The 9913-nt window shown below is 37.3% G+C and overlaps 1 protein-coding gene across 1 annotated transcript in view; it reads left to right on the plus strand.

The window, feature by feature from the left end:
- LOC107609303 (uncharacterized mitochondrial protein AtMg00860-like) overlaps window positions 1-7324 on the plus strand; it is a 38076-nt gene extending 30752 nt beyond the window's left edge. Inside the window, exon 2 of the mRNA XM_016311203.1 lies at window positions 6916-7324. Within this exon, the coding sequence (XP_016166689.1) occupies window positions 6916-7324 (409 nt within the window). The remainder of the gene's footprint in view (window positions 1-6915) is intronic.

A 9913-nucleotide genomic window follows, 5' to 3' on the forward strand; every position in this document is an offset into this window, starting at 1 on the left:
CAACCGATTTTTACCATAATTCATAATAAATTTCCAGCCGCTAAAACCCCATCTTTTCTACATGATTTCAACACAAATTGAACCTCAATTCAAGCCTAGGGTTTCGTTTTTCCAGCTGCCCCAAGAACATGAACTTTAAAGCTTGAATTTCATCAAATTTCATCAAAATTTCACCAAATTTTTACCAAGAATCAATCATATATACAACCAATTTTTAGCACAGCCAAATCATACAACATTCACACAACTCAAACACAAATAATCTAGATTAATTTCGTGACACCCTACCTGGTTTTGCTGCTCCTAATTCGGTTAAACTTTCAGGTGGTCCTTAAGCACTTTTTCCTCCTAAATCACATCAAGAACAACTTTAAATCCAAAAACTCTCAACTGAACAAATCTCACTCAGTATGTTAGGAAGAGATATCTCACCTTATACTTGCTGGAAATTCATGTTTCTGGGCCCTCAAGTCAAGTTAAGCATGATTCCTAAGGAAGAACATCAAGAAAACACATGTTTTGCATGGTTTTCCTTGAAAACCGAATTGAAATGGGAGGGAGACAGCCATCTCACCTTATTTCCATCCTTGATAAGTTACATCGTTATGTAGAGAAAGAAGAGAGGATCATTTTGGTGAAATCAGAGTTTTGATTTGAGTTTTAGTTCAGAAGAAATCAAGCTTTGAAGATTAAATGTTCATGAATGTTTCTCTCTTTTCTCTCTTGTTATTTTCAGCCAAAATGATGAAATGAGACAGCCTTGGAGTTCTTGGGGGTGTAAGGTGAGTTGTGATTGGTTGGCTTGGAGGTGGGTTAAAATAATATTAAAATATCTCAGGTGTATAACTACTAAAACTAGATGTATCGGAACACTTGTAAAAACATCTCTAAAAATTATTTTCTGAGCTACTAGCATAAATGAAACTAGTAACATATTTATTATGAGAATAGAACATGTATGATGAGGCCTTAGCATTGCTAACGTCATCAGAGAGTGCTAGTGCTAAGCTGCACCAGTAAACCCTAAACCTGGTTAAACCAATTTCCTGTTTTTAACTAAAATAGACCAGGTAACCTTATAATATCATTCAAGAAGCTTCTAATACTAATATAATGATAATATTATACTATTATCTCTCTTCTCTCATGAATCGAGTCCGGTTCGTCAAACTGAGCCTATTTACGAAAACTAGAATCAAAACTCCTAACCTATACGGTTCAAAAACTAGGTTCTCCATGGCTGCGTTGTCGAGCTTGCCTCAAAAGAGGTTTTGGCTTAAAGATGACATAATGACAATGAGGATTGAAATGATTGATGATATATCATAGGTGTTGTAACAACCCCGGTTTTCGAGAACGCGAAATCTTTTCTGAAAGTATGGATTTCTCCGGAAGATCAGTAAGGGAAAAACCTTTGATATATCATCAAGTATCTCAATCCTCATTGTCATTATGAGAGAAGAACCTTTTCCGAGACAAGCTCGATAACGCGGTCACGAAGAACCTGGTTTTTGAACCGTATCGGTTAGAAGTTTTGATTTGTTTTTTGTAAACAGTCTCAGTTTGACGAACCGGACTCGATTTATGAGAGAAGAGAGATAATAGAATGATATTATCATTATATTAGTATTAGAAGCTTCTTGAATAATATTATAAGGTTACCTGGTCAGTTTTAGTTAAAAATAGAAAATCGGTTTAACCGGGTTTATGGTTTACTGGTGCAGCTTAGCACCAATACTCTCTGATGAATTTAGAATGCTAAGGCCTCATTATACATGTACTATTCTCATAATAAATATGTTACTAGTGTTATTTATGATAGTAGCTCAGAAAATAATATTTGGAGATGTTTTTACGAGTGTTCCGATACACCTAGTTTTAGTAATTGTACACCAGAGATATTTTAAAATTATTTTAATCCACCTCCAAGCCAACCAATCACAACTCACCTTACACCCCCAAGACCTCCAAGGCTATCTCATTTCATCATTTTGGCTGAAAATAACAAGAGAGAAAAGAGAGAAACTTTCATGAACACTTAATCTTCAAAGCTTGATTTCTTCTGAACTAAAACTCAAATCAAAACTCCGATTTCACCAAAATGATCCTCTCTTCTTCCTCTACATAACCATGTGACTTATCAAGGATGGAAATAAGGTGAGATGGCTGTCTCCCTCCCATTTCAATTCGGTTTTCAAGGAAACATGCTTAAACATGTGTTTTCTTGATGTTCTTCCTTAGGAATCATGCTTAACTTGACTTGAGGGCCAAGAAATGTGAATTTCCAGCAAGTCTAAGGTGTGATATCTCTTCCTAAAATACTGAGTAAGATTTGGTCAGTTGAGAATTTTTGGATTTAAAGTTGTTCTTGATGTGATTTAGGAGGAAAAAGTGCTTAAGGACCACCTGAAAGTTTAACCGAATTAGGAGCAGAAAAACCAGGTAGGGTGTCATGAAATTAATCTTGATTATTTGTTTTTGAGTTGTGTGAATGTTGTATAAATTGGCTGTGCTAAAAATTGGTTGCTTATATGATTGATTCTTGGTGAAAATTTGGTGAAATTTTGATGAAATTTGATGAAATTCAAGCTTTAAAGTTCATGTTCTTGGGGCAGCTGGAAAAACGAAACCCTAAGCTTAAATCGAGGTTCAATTTGTGTTGAAATCATGTAGAAAGATGTGGTTTTAGTGGCTGCTATTTTATTATGAATTATAGTAAAAATCGGTTGCTGAAAAGACTGAAAAATGGGTAAAAACAGAGAAGGAATCTGAAGAATTTATGAAGAATATGAAGAACACTTTGAGTGTGATGAAGAACAATGAAAAACACCTTTTTGATTCATAAAAGGGCAAGGAAGTAATTAATTTGGTGTTTGGGGGGTTATTTAGTAATTTCTGAAAGTTAGGGTGGTAAAAGTAGAAATATTAAAAGTTATGGGTGGTAAAAAGTGAATTTTAAAGGTTAAAAGTAAAAGTAAGTTAATTTTCGAAAATTAATGATAAAATAATAAAAAATAATAAAATATTAAATAATAATATTTAATTAAAAATAATATTTTAATAAAAATAATAAAATAATGCAGAAAAGGCAGTTTTTTGTAAAAGCTTTAGAAAGAAAACTTTAAGCGCAGAATCTCGTAATTACCTTCATAAAACACTTAGAGAGTGGTAAAAACATATTAGTGAGGCAAAGATAAATAAAATATAAAAAGATGAAGAAAAGATAAAAATCGAAGAAAAAGTCTGTAAAGTTTTAATGACAGAAAAGCAGACAGAGACTAGTGAACGAACTAGGGCAACATAGTTAGTCCTGGAATTGCGAATAGGGTTAGGTATTATATGAAAAGTTAAACTGTTTCAGTATAGACTTAATGAACCTATACTTGGGACAGACTAACTATTCATACCGAAATTTACATAAGCTTTAAATACATACGTTAAATAGAGAAATCAGAGCAGAGTAAAGAAACACAGAGAACAGAGTAACCAGAGCAGAAATAAGGGATACAGAGAAAAGAGTAATCAGAGCAAAGTAAAAAGACAAAGAGAAAAGAGTAATATGATAAAGAGAAATGGTTTGAATTAAGATGTTGTAAAAGTGAAAGATGCAAAGTTTGTACAGTATGATTGAACAGAGAAAGAAAGAGGTACTGCATAAGAATGTGAAAATGATGATGAATAATGAGAATGATGATGAATGATGATAATGAGAATGATTATGTGATGATTTGTTGCTTGAGGCAACCCAAGAGATATTTTTTGTTGCTTGAGGCAACCCAAGAGATGTGTTTTTTCATTTGTTGCGTTAAGGCAACTCCAGATATACTTGTATGATCATCTGCTGCAGTGAGGCAGTCAGATAGATAATGGTGTGATCACTGAAAATGCTTTCCTATGGTATAGATCCATATTTTATTTCTGTAAGGCAGAGGGGTTATTTCCTGCTACAGAAGTACCGTAACCACCTGTTCCATTTCTATAGTGGCAAAGGGGTTATTTCTTATATACAGAAGGTGTGTCGGCGTACATCCCTGCAGTGGCAGATGTGTTATTTTCTGCGTGCAGTGGACCCTGTGGTGGCAGAGGGGTTATTTCCTATACACAGGGGTATAGCCAATAGGAAAGCCTTATCCAGACAGAGGTTGCTGGATAACGTCGGGAGCGGGTTAGTAACCGACAGATGAGCTCATTACCTGCACTAGGGCTAGACATGCATCATACTTGGTTGCGCATTTCCTTTGTTATGTTTGTGGTATGAATGTATGCTTTCGTTGTTTGTATTCCATTCTCTGCGCTTGTGATATTTTCTTGTATTCTTCTGTTTGTGTTCTGCTATCTGTTTTCTCTATCTTCTCTACTTATCTGTGTTTTCTAATTACTGCTTCCTTGTATTCTGCTAATAGTCTGCTAAACAACATAGAATTAATGAACGTAACTAATAACCCTGACCCTACTAAGAACTCCCCAGTTCTTACCCCTTCTCTCTCCCTTCCCCCTTCAGATGGAAGTAAGAGTACCTTACCATAGTTCGCTGATGACTGTTCGCAAGAAGAGGATTCTGCTCTAGATAGTCTTCTGAGTCTAGGGTGAATATCGTTCTCTGATTATATGTAAATACTGTGAGACCAGCCAACGTCTGCACCCCTTCGTATGCACACTTTAACCTAAATCCTGTGTACAAGATTCCTATTTTGTGGATACTTCATGAGGTACCAGAGAGATGTCCTATGGAAAAGTCTGATCGTGCAGAGGAGTAGCAGATGATGTTCTATCTTTTGATGACATTCCACTTGACTTGAGTTGTGAACACTTAGAACGTACTTTCCCTCGCTTTAGTAGTTTAGAGGGACTAGGTGAGTATAGAGTCTAGGCTAGCCTAGGTGCCAGCTTAGGGACCTCTTGAACAGGTCAGGACCTGGGATGTTGTATGTATGTATATGTATATAGTTATTTTCTAGCTATACCTAGGGGTGTTCTAACTAAAGGTCTATACTCTAATAAAGGCTGGATAACTGAATGTTGCTAGCTACTTGTGATGTATTTATGTGTGGTTGCTTATAACTGTTTTATCTGTTATCAGCTGTGAGTTGATTATGAATGATTCCGTCTATTAATCCAAATGTTTTCAAAAAAAAAGGTACCTCGCTAACTAACTACGCTTTTAACAACGAATCAGGCTTATATAATAAATAATAGATAATATATAGGATGACAAATTGGTAGCACTCAGTTTCTGGTATGTCCTAGGCGTACTGAAAATTGGGTCGTTACAATTTGGTATCAGAGCAGTTCGTTCCCAGTAGAGCCTGGGGAGTGGACTGACTATGCTTCATTGCATACTCTGCTTGTGTGTCTCACGCCGTTAGGGTATCTTTAAGATACATTTGGCATGAATGTCTATGAGTGCTCATTTTGGGAATGTTCGTGCCTTACTTGAAATATTAAGACTGATCACCTTAATGTTGATTGTTTGGTGCGGATAGGACCTTAATGACTGCGAATAGACATAGTTTAATCGAGTTCCAAATGACGAATCGATGCGAGGCACAGCTATCCTCATAGCTGTTATGATCTCCATGGTTATGGTTATGTTATATTTGGATGCTGTAAGGAACGAACGCTTATTTTACTTGTGAGGAATCTGGACACACAGCTAGGATGTACCCAAGAAAGTTTTTTCGGAATCTAGTGCGAACCCAGCAACAAGGTCGAGTGTTTGCCATGACTGCTGATGATGCTATAAAATCAAACGCCCTGATCTAAGGTCAGTGTATTGTCAAAGATTGATTTCTAACTGTACTGTATGACTCGGGTGCATCGCATTCCTTTGTTTCTTTAACCGTTGCTCGTGAGTTGGGACTAGATTTCTCTGAGTTGAACTTTGATATGATTGTCCATACACCTACATCCCAAAATGCTTTGACTAGTTTAGTGTGCCTGCAAGTACCATTCACTATTAGGAACAGAACTTTTATACAAGATCTAATCTGTTTGCCTCTATGTGGTTTAGAAGTTATTCTAGGGTTAGATTGGTTGTCTAAGTATCATGTTTTCCTTGATTGCTATAAAAGAACTGTTGTTATTCCGTCTGATAGTTTAGATATTAAACCATTTCTGTCTCATACTTTATATCGGAATTCTGTAAGAGTTGCATTAGACGGGAGTGATTGTGAGTGGTACGTTCTGTTAGCGGCTAGCTCGAATGATAGTGAACTAAGCTTAGAATGAATCCAAGTGGTGAAGGAATTTCCTGATATTTTCCCGGATGACATACCTGAGTTTTCTCCTCAGCGAGAGATAGAATTCAGCATTGAACTTGTACCTGGAACCGGACCGATTTCCATAGCACCGTACCGGATGTCACCACTGGAACTTTCAGAGTTGAAGAAGCAGTTGGATGAGCTACTTGGAAAAAAATTTATTCGTCCTAGCGCATCACCTTGGGGAGCTCCGGTGTTGCTAGTAAAGAAGAAGGATGGTGGAATGTGACTTTGTGTAGATTATCGACAGTTAAATAAATTCACTATCAAGAACAAGTACCCACTTCCACGAATAGATGATTTGATGGATCAGTTAAAAGGTGCAACTGTATTTTTGAAGATTGATTTGTGATCGGGCTATCACTAGATTCGAGTGAAAGAGTCAGTATACCGAAGACTGCATTTAGAACTCGATATGGTCACTATGAGTATACGGTTATGTCGTTTGGACTAACTAATGCTTCTGCGATTTTCATGGATTACATGAATCGTATTTTCCATCCGTACCTTGATCAGTTCATAGTAGTCTTCATAGACGATATTCTCATCTATTCGAAGACAGAAAGAGAGCATGAAGAGCATCTAAGGACTGTATTGCAGATACTAAGGACTTGGAAGTTACATGATAAACTATAAAAGTGTGAGTTCTGGACAGAGAAGGTGGCATTTTGGGACATGTTATATCACATGGAGGAATTGCAGTGGATCCTTCAAAAATTGAAGCAGTAGTGCAATGGGAACCACCTACGATCGTTACAGAAGTTCGGAGTTTTCTCGGACCTGCTGGATATTACCGGAGGTTTATTAAAGGGTTTTCACAGATAGCCTTACCTCTGACTTACCTTACACGAAAGGAAGTTCCGTTCGTTTGGACGGTTGAGTGTGATAGAAGTTTCAAGATGCTTAAGGGGAAGTTAACAACTGCACCTGTATTAGTACTACCCGACCCGCAGAAACCTTTTGAAGTATACTGTGACGCCTCTCATAATGGACTTGGATGTGTGCTGATCCAAGACAAAAATGTGGTGGCTTATGCTTCTCGACAACTGAGACCTCATGAATGAAATTATCCGACGCATGACTTGGAGTTGGCTGTAGTAGTGTTTGCTCTGAAGATCTGGAGACACTATTTGTATGGCGCCCAACTAGAAGTTTTCTCTGACCACAAAAGTTTAAAGTATATCTTTGACCAGAAGGATCTTAATATGCAATAGCGAAGGTGGATGGAGTTCCTGAAGGACTATGATTTTAAGTTAAGTTATCACCCAGGAAAAGCAAACGTGGTGGCAGACGCTTTGAGCAGGAAGAATTTGAATATCTCTTGGATGATGATAAAGGAAGAAAAGTTACTCGCGGAATTTGAGGACTTTAAGTTAGCTATGACTGAGACGTCAAGTGGAGTCCGTTTGGCCCAATTGCATATAACACCAGATTTTAAGATTAGGATTCAGCAAGCACAAGCACAGGATTCAGAAATGATGACGATGCTTAGACGGATGAAAGTAAAGGAACCAGAAGCTGTAAGACTAGATCGTAGCAGCCTCTGGAGATATAAGAACAGAATTTGTGTGCCTAATTCTGGAGATTTGCGGCAAAGTATTCTTGCAGAAGCTCATCAAAGTATATTTTCTATGCATCCTGAAGTAACAAAGATGTATCAAGAATTTGAAACAAATGTTCTGGTAGCTGGGCTTGAAGAAAGAGGTAGCTGATTATGTCTCAAAATGTTTAACCTGCCAGAAGGTGAAGGTGGAATACTAGAAACCGTCAGGAACCCTACAACCCTTGGAAATACCATAATGGAAATAGGAGCAGATCACTATGGATTTTGTCACGGGATTGCCAAGGACCTCAACAGGACACGATGCTATTTGTGTGATTGTGGACAGGTTAACAGAATCAACACATTTTCTTCCGATTCGAGTTGACTATACTTTAGAAAGGCTAGCACGGCTATATATTCAAGAAATTGTACAATTGCACGGGATACCTTCGTCAATTGTTTCAAATCGATATCCGAGGTTTACTTCCAGATTCTGGGGAGCTTTCCAGAAAGCTTTAGGAACAGAATTGTATATGAGTACAGCATACTATCCTTAGATAGATGGACAATCAGAGTGAACAATCCAGACATTGGAAGACATGTTAAGATCTTGTGTGATGGATAACCAGGGCAGTTGGGATAGGTATTTGCCATTGGTCGAGTTCGTCTACAACAACAGTTACCAACAAAGTATCGGGATGGCACCATATGAAGCTCTCTACGAAAGGAGATGTCAGACACCATTTTGTTGGAATGATGACGGAGAAGCTAGTGTCTTAGGTCCAGACTTAGTGCAAGAAACTACTGAGAAGATAAAGGGGATTCGCCAGAAGATCCAGACCGCACAGAGCCGTCAAAAGAGCTATGTCGATAATAGACGTAGACCCTTAGAATTTAGTGAGGGAGATCATGTCTTTCTAGAAGTAACTTCGATTACTGGAATAGGTAGAGCCCTTAAGACTAGGAAGCTTAACCCACGATACATAGAACCTTTCCAAATACTTAAAAGAGTCGGTCTAGTAGCTTATCAAATAGCCCTTCCTCCTTATTTATCAAACCTTCATGATGTTTTTTTTTATGTCTCGCAACTTAAGAAATATGTTCCCGATGATAGTCACGTTTCACAACCAGAAAAAGTATAGTTATAAAATGATTTGACATATCAAGCATCACCAGTTCAGATCGTAGAAAGAAGTGATAAGCAGCTAAGAGGCAAGACTGTTCGCTTAGTCAAAATAGCATGGGAACCAAGAGGAGAAGAAGAGCACACTTGGGAATTGGAAGATAAGATGAGAGCTGATTACTCGCATCTATTCTCAGGTAACTAAAATTTTGAGGGCAAAATTTTCTTTTAGGAGGGTAGAATGTAACAACCCCGGTTTTCGAGAACGCGAAATCTTTTCTGAAAGTACGGATTTCTCCGGAAGATCAGTAAGGGGAAAACCTTTGATATATCATCAAGTATCTCAATCCTCATTGTCATTATTTCATCTTTAAGTTAGAACCTTTTCCGAGACAAGCTCGATAACGCAGTCACGAAGAACCTGGTTTTTGAACCGTATCGGTTAGAAGTTTTGATTTGGTTTTTTGTAAACAGTCTCAGTTTGACGAACCGGACTCGATTTATGAGAGAAGAGAGATAATAGGATGATATTATCATTATATTAATATTAGAATCTTCTTGAATAATATTATAAGGTTACCTGGTCAGTTTTAGTTAAAAATAGAAAATCGGTTTAACCGGGTTTACGGTTTACTGGTGCAGTTTAGCACCAACACTCTCTGATGAATTTAGCAATGCTAAGGCCTCATTATACATGTACTATTCTCATAATAAATTCTTTACTAGTGTCATTTATGCTAGTAGCTCAGAAAATAATTTTTAGAGATGTTTTTACGAGTGTTCCGATACACCTAGTTTTAGTAGTTGTACACCAGAGATATTTTAATATTATTTTAATCCACCTCCAAGCCAACCAATCACAACTCACCTTACACCCCCAAGACCTCCAAGGCTGTCTCATTTCATCATTTTGGCCGAAAATAACAAGAGAGAAAAGAAAGAAACTTTCATGAACACTTAATCTTCAAAGCTTGATTTCTTCTGAAC

Source organism: Arachis ipaensis, chromosome B01 (genome assembly GCF_000816755.2).
Source record: "Arachis ipaensis cultivar K30076 chromosome B01, Araip1.1, whole genome shotgun sequence".
NCBI classification, from domain to species: domain Eukaryota; kingdom Viridiplantae; phylum Streptophyta; class Magnoliopsida; order Fabales; family Fabaceae; genus Arachis; species Arachis ipaensis.